General features: G+C 40.9%; 1 protein-coding gene across 9 annotated transcripts in view; it reads left to right on the top strand.

Moving 5' to 3' along the window:
• The window catches only part of Kif13a (kinesin family member 13A), a 174,826-nt gene that overhangs the window by 138,189 nt on the left and 15,936 nt on the right, over window positions 1-20,701 (top strand). For 8 of the 9 annotated variants that reach the window (XR_010051168.1, XR_010051167.1, XR_010051166.1 and 5 more), the window contains 12 exons: window positions 870-1,021; window positions 2,102-2,234; window positions 2,414-2,560; window positions 5,499-5,537; window positions 7,102-7,201; window positions 8,401-8,527; window positions 10,262-10,317; window positions 11,898-12,022; window positions 12,276-12,452; window positions 13,158-13,250; window positions 13,971-14,127; window positions 15,194-15,267. Coding sequence is in view for 6 of the 9 variants with exons in the window: in XM_063259934.1 (XP_063116004.1) it covers window positions 870-1,021; window positions 2,102-2,234; window positions 2,414-2,560; window positions 5,499-5,537; window positions 7,102-7,201; window positions 8,401-8,527; window positions 10,262-10,317; window positions 11,898-12,022; window positions 12,276-12,452; window positions 13,158-13,250; window positions 13,971-14,127; window positions 15,194-15,267 (1,380 nt within the window). In the remaining 3 variants the exon portion in view is untranslated. The remainder of the gene's footprint in view (window positions 1-869; window positions 1,022-2,101; window positions 2,235-2,413; window positions 2,561-5,498; window positions 5,538-7,101; window positions 7,202-8,400; window positions 8,528-10,261; window positions 10,318-11,897; window positions 12,023-12,275; window positions 12,453-13,157; window positions 13,251-13,970; window positions 14,128-15,193; window positions 15,268-20,701) is intronic. The other variant, XM_063259930.1, reaches the window with a different exon arrangement.

The raw sequence follows: 20,701 nt of genomic DNA, 5'->3' as shown, positions 1-20,701 counted from the left end.
GTTTGAAAAAGATCTGATCGATGTTCATAACTTCATTTGATAGACAAACTGAAAATCCAACCTGAAAAAACCTGTATAGGCCGAGAATGAGTCATGTGCTACATCTCACTGTGGACACAAGGGGGTGACCCTTTAATCTAAGCGCTGCGCTCTCCCAGACAACATATGATGCTTCTATTAGTGCGTTAAGACTTTTGTTAGGGCCAGGGATACAACTCAGTGGTGTAGGGCCTGCCTGGCAAGTGCGAGACCCTGAGTTCAATTCCTGGTACTAGAAAACAGGTTTTAAAAAAAAAAAAAAAAAAGTCTTAAAAAAATAAAACTTTTGTTAATGTGGGGTTTTTTTTTTTCCTGTGTTTGCATAAAATATCGTAACCATGGCTCCAAAGAAAGTAATGACAACAGTAAAGCTAAGAGGAAAGCTGTGAGAACCACAGTAGACTTAAAGAAAAAAATCATGGTGCAATTTGTTAAAAGTCCTAGAAAAGTGAATTTATAAGTGTAATTTGAGGCATCGTGACCAGTTGTTTCGTTTTCCATTATTTCTTGTGGAAAACATATGTTCAGTGGGCTCAGAATGAGCCCAGACGATTACAGTCTAGATTGATCTCTGGAATCAACAACAGAGTTTGATTATGGACAAGTAACTCTCTTTAACTTCCTCCCAAGACGGAGGTATTGAATTAGATTGTCTTGCCATGTCCCGTGGTTGTTGACAGTTTTCCATTAAACAGAAGAGCTGGGTTTGAGGTTGAGATCAGGCTGATAAATGCCAAGGGAACATGTAGATAGGTGAAAGTTAAAAGGATCATTCCACAGACTCCGTATGCATAATTCCTGTTGCCCGCTCCTTCCTTCTGCTTGTCCAGGACTATGTGGTAAACGTCACAGAAGAGTTCCTGGAATTCATTTCAGATGGAGCCCTGGCAATTGAAGTGTGGGGCCACCGATGTGCTGGCAATGGTAGCTCCATCTGGGAGGTCGATTCTCTTCATGCCAAGACGAGAACATTGCATGACAGGTTTGTTCCTGGCTGTGAGTTTCGGATGTGGGGTCAGAACTAGCACGTGGACAGTGATTAAGAGCACAGGCTTTGGAACCTGGGACTACTACTGGTACTTTGGACAGGCTATTTATCCCCTCTGAGCCTGGTTCCTGCTTTGCAAAATGAGAGTGATAGAAGGAACTACCAGCCACAAATTCAATGAGAAAGAGCAGTTGTTTTAATAAACAAGACTGGAACAATCATGTATCCACATGGAAAAAACTAAGCATTATTTTATTTTACTCCATACACAAGAATTAATTTGAGTAAGACTAAAACTAGAACTATAAATCTGATGGAAGAAAAGAGAATAGCTTCACAATTTTGAGATTGTCATAGGTTTTTGCCACAGAAAGCACTTACTACAGAAGAAAGATTTTTCTTTCTTCTGTGACCCAACATCCCCAAGGATTTGCGTGAGAGAAATTAAAACAAAATAAGAGTCCACAAATAAGAGTTGCATATTCATGTTAATGCCGGCTTTATCTAGAGTATTCCAAAATTCCAAACATTGAAAATATCCATCAGTAGGTTAAGCAGATAACCAACGATGGTATTGTATATACAACAGAATAATACTCAGCATTTAAAAAAAAAAAGAGCTGTTGATGCCATTTGGTCAAATCCCAAAAGTACCAAATAACAGAAGCCAACCACAAAAGAATCCGTACTACGTGCTTCCATTTATATGAAGGTCTAGAACAGACGGAGCTAATCTGTCGGGGAAGCCAGCTGCCACAGGACCATGGGGATCAAATGGCAGAGTCATGGGCAACGTTTCCGAGGCTATGGAGAGTTAGGTACACAAATTATGCGTGTTAGATGCTTTAAACTCTGTTCTGAAGATGTGGGCATGCCATTGGATCTGAGTTATACCTCAGTGAGGTGAATTAAAAGCAATACCACAGGGTTGATAGAGAACTGAATAAGGAGATGATCTGTGTGATATAGCTGGCACTGCGCCTAGGACATAGTGCTCAGTGAATGACACTTAGTGTCATCACTAATTGTGCCCCTGGACAGTGACACTTTGCTTGTTGGGATGTGCTCTGGCAGGTGGAATGAAGTAACTCGAAGAATAGAAGTGTGGATCTCCATATTAGAACTCAACGAGTTAGGGGAATATGCTGCAGTTGAACTCCATCAGGCAAAAGATGTGAACACAGGAGGCATCTTTCAGCTCAGGCAGGTAATACTACATTTGCTCACTGTTTGCATTTTTGTATTTTCAGTCTAGCACACAGTTTCTGTGAATTTTCTATGTATGACAAGTCCTTAATTCTTTTCCTTCATGTTTTTCCTTCTCCTATCCCACCCTGATCCTATTCCTGGCCTCCTCTTCCCCCAAACTCTGCCTCTATCTTGCAGGGTCATTCCCGTAGAGTACAAGTCACAGTGAAACCTGTACAGCATTCGGGGACACTGCCGCTCATGGTTGAAGCCATCTTGTCAGTGTCCATTGGCTGTGTGACTGCGAGGTCCACCAAACTCCAGAGAGGGCTGGACAGTTACCAGGTAAATAAAAAACCCACATTTGAGAAATACTGTTTAATGAAGATTAGGGCTTAAGGCTGTAATTTAGTGGTAAAATGTCTACCTGGCATGCACAAGGGGTTTCTTCCTCAGTAGCAGGGGAACTGTTGAAGGGAGCCAGATGGGACGGGGCTCATCAGTGCAGAAGTAAGGAAGTTAGTAGTGTATGTGGGGGGCCTCTTCGGGAAGATTTAGTGTTAGTTAATTATTTTGTTTATAAACACACATTCATGCATAGTAGTCATTTGCTTGAAGACGATTTTATTTTACATCTGGCTCAGAGTATGGGAAACATTTAACACTGTTGCCTGACCTGACCCACTTTTATTAGTATCGCAAAATTGTTTCCCTACACCATCAGAGGGAATCAGTTTTCTGAAAGTTTTACTTCATTTTTTTTTTCAGTTATAAAGCTGTCCTCATGATCATCTTTTCCATTACATCTCCCTTTTCTGAATCTCATGTTCTCATTTAAATTTTTCAAAAAGAAAACCTCTAAAAATTAATCTTTATTTTACCCACCAGGCCTCTTCAGTTGTCTCTGAAAATAAATTTCAAATTTAGGGACTTCCCCAGCATGACCTGAAAGAATGCATATGTGTTACTGTGTCCCCGTGTACTGTCACATATGCCTTAGCAACTGAGGAGAGTGGCTGATATCTGACTTTCTCACATCTGGCAGTGTCATTTTTTGACAGTAAGGAAACATCTCCCCCTTTGTTTCTCAGGCATAAGCCAAACCAATCTTGAGAACGTTCTTCTTCTCTCTGTTTTGGCTTCATGGCATTTATGTCGATTTTTCTGAAGCTAAAAAAAATCAGAGGACAGATCATGGGGCTTTGGGGAAGATATGGCTTTGTCACACTGCCAGGCCAGAGCTGCCTCCAGCTCTCAAGTCTACGCATGCTTCATTCAGAGCATGGAACAAAGGCGGAAGGCCTGGCAGCTTCTCCACTGGGCTCCTCCTCTGGTTCAGTCCCTTTTCCTGACCTGCAGTTTCTGGGGTAGCTCCAGAGCTTTGTATAAAGGGCAAGCACCAGACTTAGAGTGAGAAGGCCTGGCTTACCTTTGTCTTGCCTGGGTAACGTAAACTCAAATTTCCCTTTTTCCTGTCCAAATGGTAACCTTTCTTCAATGATAATTTGAGGCTTAATAAATCTCTGATCTTAGCTAAAACATCAAGTTTGTGCATCTCAAACTGACTTGACAGACAGTAGATAACTGCCTAAGTGTTCCTATTTCAGAAATATTATAAGAATTATTTCCATGTTTTTAAAAACAGCATTGCCTTAAGTTCAAACTGGTTTTTGTCAAAATATACATGTTAGAATATTATTGTTATATGCTCTGTTAAGAATACAGTAACAGGGTTGGGGTATATCCCAGTAATTGAGCATGTGCTTATTTTAGCAAGTACAAGGCCCTAGGTTCAATCTTCAGCACCACAAAAAAGGGGACAGTACCAGCCACATGATTTCATTTTTTTCCTTCTGCTACCATGCCCAACGCCATATCTGTTAGCATAGTACTTTAGAATTATTCTAATGCAATAGCTGAAGCCAAGAGTATGCTGATATCACAAGTGTTACATTATAAAAGGTCAAGCTGCTATTTTATTGATGAAAGTAACCTCTTTATCATAAAAATTAATGATATATTAGGGAGTTTGTTCGTTTACATAAATACTGAGTATTCAAGAGAAATTATTTCAGAATTAGGGCTTGCATTTAATAAATTAGTCATAAATGAGAATAATGATTACTAGACTTTTTAAAAAAAGTTATAGATGTGAAAGTAATTTTGCTGTATTCATTAGGCATATTTTTCAAAAAAGGTTAATATTTTTTCTGTGACAAAAAAAGGTTTAATCATAAATTTAAACAAAGGGTTTCTAAGTAGAGTTGTCTCAAACCTCTTGTTTTCAGCACCTTTTCTTATTTTTGCCTTATGTTTTTGCAGAAGTTGTTATTTTATGTAATTAACATAAACTATTGCCTGTGTTTGGTACAGTTGTGATTTTCTTAGCTGATTACTGTGGTCAAGAGAAGATACTGATAATTATGCATTAAAAACAGTGTGCTAGGGGCTGGGGATTTAGCTCAGTGGCATAAGCGCCTGCCTGTCAAGCAGGCAGTCATGAGTTCAATCCCCGGTACCGATAAAAAGGAAAAAGACAAAAAAAAAAAAAAAAAACAGTGTGCTGTGCTTTTATGGCACTAACATAGTACAGAATTTTGTAGGTGTGTGTAATCTTGGGTTCCACTTGATGAGTTTACGCATGACACTAGTAGATAAATGCAAGGGAAATTCGCTGAAGTCACATATTGAAGGCTAGGATTCCATTCTGACCTGGCACTGCCTATACGACCTTTTTGTTAAATCACTGCATCCCACAGACATTGTGCCTTCCTGACCAAATCCAAGAGAACCTCTAAAGTCCCTGGGAGATTTGCCATTTCATCCTCCTAAATCTTTACATCTGAAATCTTAAATCACCTGCCCATCAGTAGATATCCCCTGTCCTGCTTCATGATACCACTGGAGCTGACCCAATGGTGTTGGTTCCTAACCCCATGTAAGAAAGTTCTTGGGTTTATTTTTCATTACTTAAGAAATTCTTTAGGTCAGAGGTTGTAACACAATGGTAGAGCTCCTGCCTGGCTTGCACAAGCCCCTGGGTTCAACCTTCAGCACTCCAAAAAATAAAAAATATATACAAATAAATAAAAAAGGAAGGGAGGTTGGTTTTAGACAAGTGAAGTAAAACCATTAAACCTATTTTTCAGATTCAAGGAAATATTTTATTGTGCTGATGTTGTGTGGGCCATAGTAATATGTGTGCTGTTTAAAGAATTACTTTCCCTGTGTGCTGTTTGAGAAAAAAAATGCATGTCCTTTATGTTTATTTTTTTCCTACCAGAGAGATGATGAGGATGGTGATGATATGGATAGTTATCAGGTATTGCTACTGCTGTCAATCCTGTGGCATGGGGCACAGCTATTGCTAATTGCCAACATTCGCAAAGCAGAGGCCAGGGAGGAAGGAGGACCGTAGAGCAAGGATATGCAGTTTTTCACTTGCTTTTGATTTGCTTTGTACCTAATCAGGGATACATCACTATTTCTGTTGACTTCCTTGTCAGTTCAAAATTTACTAGCAGTTACTGCATTTTGGCTATGCTACCTTGCATTATCAGCTTGTAAAGCCTTGCTAAGCAAGTCTATTATCACTGTATTGAAATTGATGATCTTAAACGTTGTGCAGTTATCCATTCAGAATCTTTAGATGGACTCTTGTTTTTCCTTTGCAAATCTTCACTCTGCTTCTTACATCCAAGAGACTAGCCTTGTTCTCATTGGCCGTTTTACTTTAAGAGACTTTTTCTGGATAGGAAATTTGGAGACATTCTGTGCGTATAGCTTTGTTTTATTTTGCTTAGCCAGTTTTCTCTCATTAAGATCAAGTTTAGTTCACTGTAACCTGTAGAATTTAAATCTCAGCCTTTTCTTGTTGAGAATATAGAGGAAATGTGTGTAAGTGTGAAGTATGTACCTAAGATAGGCATGGTCAAAGCAGGCAGCACACCAAGCTGAAGACTTCTGAATTTGGTCTCCAGTTTTTGTACTGCTACTCCACACAAGTTAAAGGACATTTTGTAATGTGCCTTGCTATATGTAAAACACAGGTACATTGTTGGAAAAGTGTCAAAGGTTCTCAGGTGTCTGATCTTAATATGTCTTTGGGGCTAGGCTAGAAAAAGAGCCTGTTGAGTTGAACTGATGGATTTTCTTTCCCTGCTCATAATTTTACTAAGAAAGCAACCAAAAACCAACTCTAGCGGGAATGTCAGTGCCCCTTCGAATCTCAGAGATTCCATTGACTAACATCTTGTGGCTTTTTGCGTGCTTCCTGCCACCTTGTTCACAGTGAAGTCCAGTGGCTGCTTTGGGGATTTCTTCAAGCATGGCTGACTGCATGTTGGGTTTTTGCATGGGAGATTTGGTATTAGCTTCATGGTGGTGGTTGGAGGTACAATCTTTGCAACAAGTTCAAAAGGTTCTCTGCTGACTTGTTTGCATTTCAGAAGAAAGTACATGTTACCTGACCCTTGAACTATGAACTATGACAATATCTGTCATTGCCCATTCCATTTGATGTTATGTGGTTTGAGTTCTGTTCATGGTGACCTTCTGCTTGAAATCAGTGCCTACACTGATTTCAGTATATGTATATACACAGCATAAAAATCATCCGCAGCTGATATAGTTTGAGCTTGTCTTGCCTTTGAATATAATTAATCCCTTTGGAGATCCAGGGGCTCTGATTTCGGTGACTGGCATCCTTGATCAGCATGCAGTATTACTGAGACCTCTTTGCTTTCCTGCATATTAATCACACAGCAATGTTCAGTGGTCTGTCCTAATGAAAAAAAATCTCCTGAACAATTGAGATGTATCTTTAAAAGGAAAGAAGCAGTTGTCTATGCACTTTACAGGAAAATATTTCCCCTCTTTATTGTCAGGAAGAAGATTTAAACTGCGTAAGAGAGAGGTGGTCAGATGCACTCATTAAACGGCGAGAATACTTAGATGAGCAGATTAAAAAAGTGAGCAATAAAAAAGGTATGTGAGATTAAACTGGTGGGAGTAGATTTCTCATTTGGTAGTGAGTCGTTTTCTTCCCTTACTGGATAGCAGTGTCTTAGATTCTTGAATTTGAAATAGCTGTAAGTATTGGTGAATCAGGTTATACAGTCAATGTTGGTTTAAGAAGGCTTTGAATTTGAATGTAATAAATTTTCATATATCTCTGAGTTATAATCTGTTACATTAAATAGCATTAAAATTTTGTTTTGATGAACACAGATGTGGTCAATACCAATATGTTAATACAAGGCATGCTGGGTACCAGAATCTAGGATTTGCAGCAGCTAAAGGGCTACTTATGAAACCATACCACTTAGCACTACGCTCCTTTTAGGAAGGGCCCTGGTGTTGAGCTAATTGAGTGATTCCTGCAGCCCCACTTGATGCCCAGGGGTACACTTTGCTTATGTGAATAGTGGACATTTTAAGTTTGCAGCATAAATATGCTCATAAAAACCTAAGCATCTCACCTTGACTTCACTGTCTATTCCTTGTGATTGATTCTGCATCAACAAATACATCATGAAAGTTAACCCATATTGTACAGAAGTTAACAACAGTCCTCCCTCAGGAAATGTCTTGGCCCAGTGTGTGATATTAGTGTAGGCATATGCCAACCTTGGTAATGACTATACCCAGAGAACTCCAGAGTTAATTATGAGTACAGGGATTTCAAAGTACATCAAATAAAATTCTTTTCATAGTGAAGATACAAGAGAATAAAAAGAATTTTCCAAATAAGGTGTATGATGTTTTTAAATCCTCTAAGTGAGGGCCAGGGATATGGCTCAGCGGCTCAGTGCCTGCCTGGCAAGTGCAAGGCTCTAAGTATGATCACTGGTTACAAAAAGAAAGAAAATTATTAACTCTTCTAAATAGCTTATAGCTTTTATAAAACAATATCACTGTCATTATTTCATTTGATCATCCCACCATAATAAAAAGTCTTCTCCTGTTCCAGTGTTTTTTCTACTATTCCCACATGGGCACCTTATATTGGTGTCACAGCCTCTGCCATTCTGGACATTCGTGCTTGACTTTCAAAGGTTCAAAACTTTTTTTAGAATATGGTAGATGTTTAAACTATTTTGCCTGCCACTGATATCTGTTCATTTTAAATGTCGACATCGTGCCTTCTCTCTTGCTGGTGTTCACCCTCTTATTGTCTTCTGCAGAGAAAACAGAGGATGATGTGGAGCGGGAGGCCAGGCTTGTGGAGCAGTGGGTGGGACTGACGGAGGAAAGGAATGCGGTGCTGGTGCCAGCCCCAGGCAGTGGGATCCCCGGGGCTCCCGCCGACTGGTAAGGCCACCCTTCCTTCTCCACTGGCCTGGCAGAGGGTACAGCCTGCCTGCAACAAGAGCCAGGTGACTGGCTTTCTAGGATCATCACAGTAAATGCCAAAAGACTGGGCAGCTCAGGGAGGAATGCCCATCCCTAGTACTCTTGTCCCTTTATTTTTTTCCCTACTGCAGTCCTCTTTCTTCACCAGAAACCAGACAGCCTCCGTGACCTGGCCAGGAATCAGCTTCAGTGTGCCTCTGTGCCTATGAAAAGGCAGCTTGGACATTGTGTCCTCATCCCCAGAAATTCTTTTATTTTGACTCAAAAGAAGTATGTTTTCAAAATATACTTGAAGAGGACAGAAAGTTCTTCTTTGTATTTGCCTAGTATGTGTGTAGCTTGGCAACTAGCAGAGAGGGAGCCCTTAGCTCCATATGCTTAGTCACCTGTCCAGTAGTCAACCCTAGATGTGTTCATGACCAAGCGCCTGGCCTGCTGTGCTCTGGAGGGCAACACTGGACCTAGTTTCCAGCTTCAGCTCTAAGTGAATACGTATTTCTTTAACTTCCCTCACGTTTTCTTCCTAATCTATTAATGGAGCTACCTTTATGGCAATTTGAGCACTGTAGATAATGGATATAAATCTTGTGCACTATGGTAAAATAGTTGTGTATATTACAGAATATATAAAATATTTCTCTGTGCACTAAATGGTAACTGTGGCTGCGTCTTATTCTCATTGTTTCTCATCTTTATTACAAAAATATGTCCAGGACATTTAAGAGAAAACAAAGTCCCTTTCAACATGGAACTTACATGCCTGGATAGTTTCTTTTGGACAGACACAGAAACATTAATAATATTATTTGTCTCTGTCCATAAATGGAAGTGTAACCAGTTTCATGTTGTACTTTATGGAATCAGAGAATCTGACTTTGCAGGCACATTAACTTGTAACCTGCTGGATCTGCCTGCAGCTGCCATGTTCTCAGTCTTGTCTGTCCTTCTGAACCTCACCCCATTCCTCAAATCACTTTAGATAGTCTTAGCCAACCCTGGTTACTCTGATTCAAAAGATGCAGAATGCGCCCAGGACTCTTCCTTTGAACGGGCCTCAGGTGTTTCCTGTGTGGCTGGGCCAGCTGTCCCAGAGGTCCCAACATTGCTCTGACCTTTCCTGCACGTGGCTCTGCCCCCTCACACATCTTTGGGGCTTTTATGTAGTGTCCCTTCTGTTTACTTCCTCTAAGCTCTCACTCATCCTATCACCACTAACAACACCTCTGTCCCTTGGACCTTTCTCTGCAGTTATTTTTAGAAAGTCCTCAAATAACCTTTGTCTCAATCAATCACATGTAATTCACATAAATGGTAGTTCTTCTAGAAAAGTTGTGTAACTCCTGTGGCTTTTATTAGTGGGGGGCAGAGGTGGTGGTCATGAAGTGTATTTCATGAATAGGACCTGCACCTCTAGTTTTCTTCTGCTTTCTTCTGCTTCCATGACCCTGAGGCATTTTAGAATCTAGCAAAACACAAACCATATTTTTGTTTACTTATTTTAAGTTTTTTATTTGTTGATCAGTTTGGTTTTTTTGTTTTTAGAATCTTCCTAGTATAGTCCAGGCTGGCCTTGAACTTGCTGTGGTCCTCCTCCCTCAGCCTCCTAATTACTGTGATTGCAGGCATGCATCACCACGCTGAGATAAGTGTGAAACACATATTTTATTATTGAATTCTTGTTATTAAATTTAGGGTTCCACCTCCTGGAATGGAAACCCACATACCAGTTCTCTTCCTTGACTTGAATGGTAAGTAGACAAAGTTCCAAGGATGTTACATTTAATTAAGGTTTGTCACGTATTCACCATAATCTGATCTGTAAGTCACTTTTGTGATTACTCAGTTGCCATTCCTAGGTGACACTTTTGGTCTAGTCACTTGTGTACAAGCATGGCATGTAGAATCACTGGAAGGCAACATGGATGGTTAGCCACAAAATGAGATCATTTGGGGAGATCGAGAAGTGCATATGAGAGTATTAGAGCAATTGATCTAAAATCTTGAGACAAACATTAGCTGGGAAAATGATTCTGACCATTAATCTTGGAAGGACCCTGGCTTCTGCATTTCTTTTCACTTCCCTAGTAGTTTTGATACCAGCATTGATGACATGCCATAGAATTACATTAAGGATTGTTCTTATACCATGATAATTAGAACTTGGGCAACCTAGAGCAATGGTTTTCAGTGCGTTTAGGAGTAAAATCCTTTTCCAAATGAAACTTCAAATGGAACCCCATGTATAAAAGTGAAAACAGATTTGCTGAGTTGCCTGGCCCATGGCAGGTCCTCCTGCAGAGCCCTAAGGTACTTTAAAACCACCTGAAAACCTCTGCTACAGAGGGAAGGTCTGTAAGGATGGATGAAAGACACGGGAAGTTTGACTTTGACCCAATGCTTGAAGAATTTTTGAGAGGCTAGAGGTAGAGAGCATGCCTCACAAAACGGTGAGTTCCCTGGCATTGCTGGCATGCAAGCAACAGGGCTTGACCACTTACAGATTCTTTTCAAGGGTGAATCTCACATTGGCTAGGACTTTGGACTTCTTTCAAGTGTTCAGGACCTTGACTTTAAATTGATAATTTGACTACTAATATCTCCAATTTAAAGTAAGTTATATGAGTGGAACCACAAACATTAGGTTCCAGGAGAAGTTGCCATCAATAAAGCAGCAAAATTTTAAGGTATGTCAACTGAAAATAGTGCTCTAGAAGTATGAGGAACATCTGTCTATCATGTCCTGTAGGGCAGTCAAAAGGCAACTTCTCGGCTCTCATTGTTTTGTTTGTGTTTTGATGGTGCTAGCAGTTGAACCCAGGACTCACCTGTGCTAGGCAAGTGTTCAACTACAGAGCTACATTCCCAGCCCCTCTTATAGTTATATTTAAAGAATAAAGTCTGTTGGGAGTATTGGGGCATCTACTGCATTCGTAGTTGAGGAATGAAAGAAAAAATAAGCTATATGTAAATATCATGGGTAAAAAGCATAATTTGGGGCTGGGGATATGGATCAATGGCAAAGCACATGTTGAACATACATGAGTCCCTGGGTTCCATCCACAGCACCACCAGGGATTAAAGCACATGAAAATTTTGGTGGTGGCTAAAAAACTGACTTTGCAGGCCAGATATGGTAGTACATACCTGTAATCCCAGCCCTCGGGAGGCTGGGGTAGGATCGCTGCAAGTTCAAGGCCAGCCTGGGATACATAGTGAGTTCAAGGCTAGCCTGAGCTGCATAGTAAAACCTTGTCTCAAAAAGACTCAAAGAAAACCCCAAACACCTGATTTTCCCCCTGCTTTTTCTCCTGTGCCTTGAACTTGACAGCGGATGACCTTAGTGCCAATGAGCAGCTCATCGGCTCCCACGCATCAGGTGTGAACTCCATCCTGCCCAAGGAGCACGGCAGCCAGTTTTTCTACCTGCCCATCATAAAGCACAGCGATGATGAGGTAGTTTATCCTGCGGGCCATGGGAGGGGCTGCAGCTCAGCACAGTGGGGCTGATAAAGCACCTAGTTCCACTTTGGGGAAGAGGACTAGGGACTTTAAAAAATAACACATTAGTGTTATTGTTCAAAGTAGGGGAGGCAAGACAGCCAGTGGACTACACTGAGGTGAGATTGTGGAATCTCTAGTGTATAGTGCAAAATACTGCAGCTCGAGTCATCTTGTTTCTGTCTCCCATCCCCGTCCCTGCTGCCAGGTGTCAGCCACAGCCTCGTGGGACTCCTCAGTGCATGATTCTGTCCACTTGAATAGGGTCACACCACAGAACGAAAGGATTTACCTCATCGTGAAGACCACTGTCCAGCTGAGCCACCCAGCTGCTATGGAGTTAGTGTTACGGAAAAGAATTGCAGCCAATATTTACAACAAACAGGTAATGATGGGGACTGGTCCTGCTGTGTCTAGGAGAGCACAGGTGGCTCTTCTGTGTATCACTCAGCCTTGTTTTGTTGGCATGGCTTATGGGGATGTGCAGAATGTGACTGCATTGGCCAAGTTAGAATTGGACTCATTTACCCAGGATATGTTGGCTCATGAGAGCCGCGGAGGTATATGTCGTCCTCAAAAGGCTCTGGCAGTTTGACTGACTGTCTTCCTGGCAGGCAGCAGCTATGACATGTCAATATTCGAAATGCAAAAACAGTGGGGCTGAGAGGTGAAGTACTAGGTCCTATCAGATAGTGACAAGACCACAACAAAACAGGCTCCGAGTAAATCCTTATCCATATGCCCTGCCACATGTCATCTCAAAAGCAGTGTCACCAGAATGAGTCTCCCCAATATTCTGACTGTGCCAGGGAATCCCGCGAAACCTGAGGAGATAATGTTAGCCCATGGGAACGAGAGGAACACCTGCAGAGGCCTAGAAGGGTGGCCCCACTCGGTAGTCCCAGAGGAACAGCTGGGCACCACTGTGCCTCAGGATAGAGATGAGGATTTTTTAAAATTCAGGGCCATTTTCTGATTTGCTGAATATTATGTGGGTATATAAAAAACAGCAATATATAATGCTTTTATAATTTATAGAATGCTAAATAACATTCATCACAGACTTAAGCCTGTTTTCCTTTTCTGCCAGAGTTTCACACAGAGTTTGAAGAGGAGAATATCATTGAAAAATATATTTTATTCCTGTGGTGTGACCTATGAGATAGTATCCAACATACCAAAGGTAAACTTTGTACTACTTTTTTTTTTTTTTTTTTTTTTTTTTGTCTTTTTATCTGTACCGAGGATCAAACTCACAACTGCCTGCTTGCAAGGCAGACGCTTATGTCACTGAGCTAAATCCCCAGCCCCTACTTTTTTATTTTTGCCACATGGGGGATGTAACCCAGGGTCTCACACATTCTTGCCAAATGTTTACACCGAGCTATATACACCTCCAGCCATATGGGAGGGGTTTTTCTTGAGAGGATACCAGGGAATTGAACCCAGGGCCTTTATCCTGAACTACATCCTCAACCCTTTTATAATTCTTTTTATTTCGAGCTGGGCAAGATGACACATCACTATAATCTGAGCACTCAGGACACTGAGGAAGGATTGCAACAAGTTCAAGGCCAGCCTGGGTTCCATAAGAATTTGAGGCCAGCTTCAGCTATATATATATTTTTTTTTTCTTTTTTTTTTTTCCCCCCCTTTGAGATAGGGTCTCACTGAGTTGCCAGCGTGCCTGGGCTGAGTTCAAACTCACAATCTTCCTGCCTCAGCCTTACAGTGTGCTGGGATTACAGATGTTCACTACTTCTTCTGGTCCCTAAAGTATTTTTTTAAATATCAGTATAAAAATAATAGAGAAGGTGTTCATTCTGTGTACTTGTAAGGCATTTTCTCACCACGCTTTTGATGACTGAAAGTAGCATCCTTTCCTTGCTGTCTGTCCCTTTAGGCAACGGAGGAGATCGAGGACCGGGAAACGCTGGCCCTGCTGGCTGCCCGCAGCGAGAGCGAGGGCACCGCGGACGGCGAGACATACATGGAGAAGTACACACGGGGCGTGCTGCAGGTGGAGAACATCCTGAGCCTGGAGCGGCTGCGGCAGGCAAGTCCCAATTCTGTGTGCGTGCCCGCCTGTGGGGGTCCAGCCCAGCCTGCGCCCCGGACGAAGCTGAGTTTGTGTATGAAATGCCTCTCGCTGTCTCAGAGAAGCAGCGCTTGAGCAGCAGTGTCTGCAGAAGAAAGGCTCTGGCTGTGCACTGCTCAGATAAAGAATCGTGGATCATTTTTTACTGGGTACTTCCTGCTTGCTGAGCACTGTGCCTGAGGAATTCAGATACATTATTTCATTCATTCGGTTTTCACTTGGTTTTTTGAGAGAGTATTCACTGAGGCAGCCGCCATACCCAGCTAAATACATTATGTCGTTGAATCGCTGGGATAACCCTCTGAGTGTCTGGCTGAGTGTCTGGCTTACTCTGTGATCCCCGTTTCCAAATTGGGACAGAGGGAAATTGGCTCCGCAGCACCAGGCTACACAGCAAAGCAGTGGGATTGGCAGACTGGGCAGCTTGACCCTGTAGCCTGTGTGTCTCCACTGTCCCGTCACAGCCTCCTTAAGTTCCAGACCCAGCTCAACTTTCAAGCTGCTGCCAGGATGTTCGAGTGAGAGTAATGACCTCAGGAACAGGACATGAGGCCCACTGTTTTCCCTGTGCTGCTTCCATAGCTGTCCTAGTGACTTTATGGAAAGTGTGTGCTGAGTGACAGGAGAGTGAGAATCAGAAGCATCTTCGCTCCGTGAAAACCCTGCCTGAATTGCTACATGAGTAAAAACACAGACAGCATAACACTTGATGTCACTTTGCAAGTGAGATACATAACCGGAGGTTAACTCTTCATTTTCTCTGTGCCCTTGTTTTTAAAAGTTCACACCGTAAATGTCTTTTGCTTAGCAGTTTTCCTGATTTTGTTTCAAAGCAAATGCTTTCAGTGGATTGGGTAAGGAGTGTGCTGTAAGATTTGTTTTGTAAATGTGAACTTGTGTGTATGTGTATATAACTCGAATGATCTTTATGCATGGATTTTCTAAATTAACAAAGAAACATATGTTCCTTCTAGTCAGATGAGACAATCATTAGTGGTATCTTTAAACTGTTCTGTGTTCACAGGCAGTCACGGTCAAAGAAGCCCTTTCCACCAAAGCCAGGCACATTCGAAGGAGCCTCAGCACTCCAAACGTTCACAATGTAAGCACACTTGTGGTGCCCTGGGCCTCAGGGCTGGGGTGGGAAGCCTGTGCAGGTGTGAAACTGGATTCCCACAATAGGAGTATGACACACACTGACTAAGACCCCAAGTGTCAAGGCTGCATCTCTGTCCTGGGAGGCACACCAGAGCCAAGCCTCCAGACAGATACTCATTTCATTCTTTGTCTCTCCCTTCATGGTTTGGAGTGTCTTCCTCTTTATAATTCATCTAGAAAATTCAGTTGACAGAAATCGCTTCTAGAGCAGGCCATGATGGCACATTGTAATCCTAGTACTCAAGAGGCTGAGGCAGGATCGCGGTGAGTTGAAGAATGGCCTGGGCTACGTAGTTCAAGGCTAGCCTGAACTGTTGGCAAAAACAAAATCAAACAGCAAAAAAAACTATCTACCAGTTGGAGAGGGTTATGGGAAGAAGGGAAAGGTTAATGCTTCTTGGGCCACTTCAAAGCATTCTCTTCCCAGAAGCAACAGTAAAAGAAAGATCCTTTTAAGGAAAGGTGTGGTTTTGTGTCTGCCTAATTTTCAAAATTGGCAGGAAATTATTAAAAACATGGTGAACATTTACAAAAAAATATCTTATAATTGGCCCCAGAGCAAATCACAATAGTCACTATCATACTGATTACTTCTGACCACAAAGCAGTCATTAGAAATGAGACTCATATAGTTGTGAACTGAAAAACACTCTCCTAATTAATTTGTGTCTCAAAGAAGCAATCGTAATAAAAATTAGAATGTATTTAGAACTAAATGATAATAAAAACATGCATTTATCAATGCTTGCAAGATGCAGTTAAAGTAGTACGTAGAAATTATTAGACCTAGTGCTGGGAATGTATGTAGATTAGTAGTTCAGCACCTGCCCAGCAAGCATAAAGCTCAATCCCTCGTACCAAAAAACAAAAAACTATTAGGCCTAAATTCCCTGTCCCTTAAACACCACTGCTTAATCTTAACCTTAAACACCACTGCTAGACAGTAGAGAAAACGAAAAAGTGACATCTATTGTTAGGAAATTTATAGTGTTTACATTAAAAAGAAGAGATAAATAGCTTAAAAGAAACAGAAGCTGGGCTTGGCAGCATGTGCTTGTAATCCAGCTTGTCCAGAGGCAATGTAGAGATGAAGGATAACATCAAGATCCTATTCCCCCACTCCCCAAAAAAGGATACGGGTATAGCTCTGGGGTAGACCTTGTGCTCAGTGTAAAGAAACTCCTAAATTCACTTCTCAACACTAAAACAACAACAACCAAAATTTTTTAAAAACTCCAATCTAATCTAAAACAAGTCACTTTTTGAACCGGAATCTGATAAAAATGTCACATCTATCTGCTAATATTAAACATACCAAAAGACAGTGTTAAGTGACCCCACATGGATTCAGTGAGCAAAATCCAGACTGTGGGAAGCTTTTTTTGTTTTGTTTTGTTTTGGTTTTTTTTTTTGGTCTTTTTCATTTTTATCGATACCAGGGATCGAACTCACGACTGCCTGCTTGCAAGAATCCCCAGCCCCAATTTCATTAATTTCCATGTGGATCTTTTTCCATGCTGATCCCTGATGCTAGCTTTAGATTTGGATTGTTCTTGCTATTCTAGGACCTTGAGGTGTATCATTTGAACTTACTCTGTTTTACTGATGTGAACATTCATCCTTATAAACTTACCTCTTGGGACTGCTTTCATCGTGTCCCATAGGTTCCTGTATGTTGGACTGGCATTATCATTTAACCCTGGGAACTAATTTCTTCCTTGATTTTTCCTGAGACCTGTTGATTATTCAACAGGGCACCAAGTTCCATGTTTTTGCATGATTTGCATGGTTTATTTTGCCATTGATTTCTAGCTTCATCACACTATAATTTGATAGAACACAAGATAATTTTATTTATTTATTTTTTGTTTTTTTGCATTTATAAAGTGTTAAGCACTACAGGCTACCGTGTGGTCTATTTTGGATAAAGTCCTATGTGCTGCTGAGAAAAAGTTGTGTTCTATTGTTAGAGGAACATTTTGTAGATGTCTTTTAAGTCCATTTGTTCAAAAGTTAGGTTCAACTCGTATTTTTTTGGTTTTTGTTTTTGGTTATTTTTGGGGGGTCAAGTTGGTCTGTTTGTGTCAGTGAATACTGAGGTTCCCAATTCCAGTTGAATTGGTGTTAGTGTGATCTTTCATGTCCGTTAGTTTTTGTTTTATAAGACTGGATTTGCTGGCATTTGCTGTGTTTATAATTATTGTCTCTTCAGTTTTTCCCTTAACCAATATGTAGTAACACTTCTTTGTGTCATCTAATAACTGTTGGTTTGAAACTCATTTTATCCGAAATTAGGGTAGCTACTCCAGCTTTTTTCTGGGTTCCCATTTCATGGATTATGCTCCATTTCTAATCTGTGTATTTCTTTTTTAACTAAATGTGTTTCCTCTATATTGCATATCATTGCAGGAGGTTCTTGATCTATTCTGCCAGTCTATGTCTTTTGACTGGGGAGCTGAGATCATTCACACCAAGTGTTGCTACTGGAAGTCATTGGCATACTCCGGGCAATATGTAATGTTCCTGTTGCTGGCTTTTTTTTCTTTCTGCTTAGCTACTCACCCTGCCAGGCATTATTATTTATTATCTGACTTATTAGCATTGCTGGCTTCATTGTCTCTTTCACAGACATCCTTGAGAACTTTTTTGGGTGCTGGATTGGTGGTCATAAATTTCTTGAGGTGCTCTTTGTCATGGAAATAATTACCTTATTTCTCCACCAATTTTGAAGAAATGTTTTACAGGATATATATCATGTTTCCCCCAAATTAATACCTAGCCAAACTGAAGAATAACCAGACTTAAAAACTAGAGATAAAAAATGGCAGCTCCAAACAGCCTCTCCTGCCTTACAGGCAGCCACTAAAAAAGAAGGTGGTGATGACAAGTTAGGCAAGCGGAGGCTGGCTGGGGCTGGCATCTCTGATCTCTATTTCTCAAGGCTGATTATTTTGCGGTCCAGCTAGGTCTCATTTTCTGGGGAAGAGTGTAAGTTTAAGGCTAGAAATTGTTATCTTTTAGAGCTTAAAGTACTTTACTCCAAGCCCTCCTGGCCTTTAAGAGAAGTGGTGTTGAGAAGTCTTCTATGAGTTTACTTCTTTATGTGGTTTGTTGCTTTTTTTCTCGGTACCAGAAATCAAACTCAGGACCTCACACTTGCCACACAGGTGCTTGTGCTGCTGAGTTATGTCCCCTGCCCCTGTTTGTTGCCTTTTTGTAACAGCTTTAAGACTGCATCTCTATAATAAACTGCTAGTACTCTGATGATGATGTGGTATAGAGAGGTTGTCTTTGGTCCTGGCTGTTTGAGTTTCTGTGTGCATTGTTTGCTGCTATGTTTCTTTTCCTGTATTTGGGGAAAACTCTTTTTTTTTTCTTTTTTATTTGTACCTGGGATTGAACTCACGACCTTGTACTTGTCAGGCAGGCGCTTAAGCTACTGAACTAAATCCCCGGCTCATATTATCAATTATTATTTTTTATTATTTCTGTGCAGGTTTTCTATGTCATTCTTACTGTCTCCTGACTTTTCATTTATTCCAGTTACTCTTAGATTAATGTTCTTTGCATTGTCTAGCAGCTGTTGGATCCATTTTTCATATTCTCTTGTTTTTAACGTATCTTTGAGCAGTTGGTCTTTGAAGGCATGCTAGTCTTCTAGTTCTGAAATTCTCCTCACACCAATTGCTTCTGCTGTCCACAGTTTCAGTATAATTTTTAATATCCTGAATTTCTGATTTAAACCTTTTCATGGCATCTAACTCTGTTAAACTGGTGATTCATGTTTTGTATCATTTTCTTTAGTGCAGAGTTCAGCGCAACTGTGGAAGTTACCAGGCTAAAAGATGGTGGGAGGATGGAGAAGTAAGAGTCAGAATACAGAAAGCTAGGTCAAGTGGAGCGCTCTCTCTGAATGGGAGGAAAGGAAGTGCTCAACAGCTGCTGCACTTTTATTATGCACATGACAGATTAGTATCATGTGACACCTCTCTGCATGGCAACCCATTTACACAGCAGCCTGGGGGGGCCCTCACCTTTTCCAAGCTATGGCAGCTTGTTCACGTGGCTGGCCCCAGGCGCTCTGTTCTCCTAAAGGCCTTGCTCCATCCCTGCTGCTGCTGTTAATCTCTAGCTTCAGCCACTCCCCATACTTCAGCTCAGCTAGTTTTTTATTAGTGTCTTCTGAGAACCCCTTGGTCATTTTGATTATTACTTCTTTATCTGTTTAATTATATCTTCTGTAATCGTGCTGAGCACTTTTTTGACCTGTTTTCAAAGCTCCTCTCTTAATGTTTTTCAAGTAATTTGGGCGTGTAGCTTTTGCTAGTCTTCTTATTCTTTTTTTTTTTTTTTTTTTTTTTTTTTTGTCTTTTTCCTTTTTATCAGTACCGGGGATCTAACCCACGGCTTTTGCCACTGAGCTAAATCCCCAGCCCCTGCTAGTCTTCTTATTGATGGCCCCTGAGTGGCTTTGTGGGAGGTGACAGTTTGGGGATGCATTTTGTTGCCTTGCTTTTTCATACCTCTATGTTTTTGTTTTGTTTTGTTCTGTTTTGTTTTGTTTTGTTTTTAGACTGAGGTCTGTTGACATGTAAATGGACAGTCTTTGTTGAGAGAGCTCTTTTAGTCAGTCACTTTTCAGTGACGTACTTTGAGTGTGACTATTATCTTTTGCCTCTGCCCCATAAGTCAATCATGGTTAATTTGGGAAGGGATAACCAGGCCTGATGGTGTACAACTGTTATCCCAGCACTCAGAAGGCTGAAGAATCACCGTGAGTTCCAGGCCAGCCTTGACTACATAGTGAGTTCTACGCCAGCGAGAACTACACAGTGAGACCTTGTCTCAAAACAAAACAAAGCATAACAGTACAGAGGAGAGAATATCCAACACCAAATTCTCTGGAAATGTAGCCCAGTATTGTTAATGTCATAAAAGTAATCTGAGTGATGGCTTACAAAGGAAACTCATTAATAGCAACAGTTAGGGGCCAGGGATTTAGCTCAGTGGTATAGGTGCCTCCCTGGCAAGTGCAAGATTGTGAGTTCAATCTGTGGTACCCAAAAAAAGAAAAAAACAAAAACAACAAGCAACAGTTATATAACTGTAAATCAGTAGTATCATTCAAGACAAACTGGATATTACCATTCCATAAGAACCACCTTTAACCCTACAGAAGAAATTCACAGTTATATTATAAACACTAAAACAACCCATGTACTAACTTACAATTAATATGTACTAAAAGCAACAGCTGTATCTCTGCTAGTGGTAGAAAGAATTCAACAGTAATTTTATAGAGTTAACTACCTAAAGATTAATAAAGCTCGATGGTTATGTTGTCAGAGACATAATGTGTTGGGAATAGGGGAATGTGA

Source organism: Cavia porcellus, unplaced genomic scaffold (assembly GCF_034190915.1).
Source record: "Cavia porcellus strain 051 isolate PalLab524CR breed Dunkin Hartley unplaced genomic scaffold, mCavPor4.1 scaffold_13, whole genome shotgun sequence".
In the NCBI taxonomy this organism is placed as follows: Eukaryota; Metazoa; Chordata; class Mammalia; order Rodentia; family Caviidae; genus Cavia; species Cavia porcellus.
The sequence above is the reverse complement of the archived record's forward strand: the minus strand, read 5'-3'. Positions and strand labels throughout refer to the sequence as shown.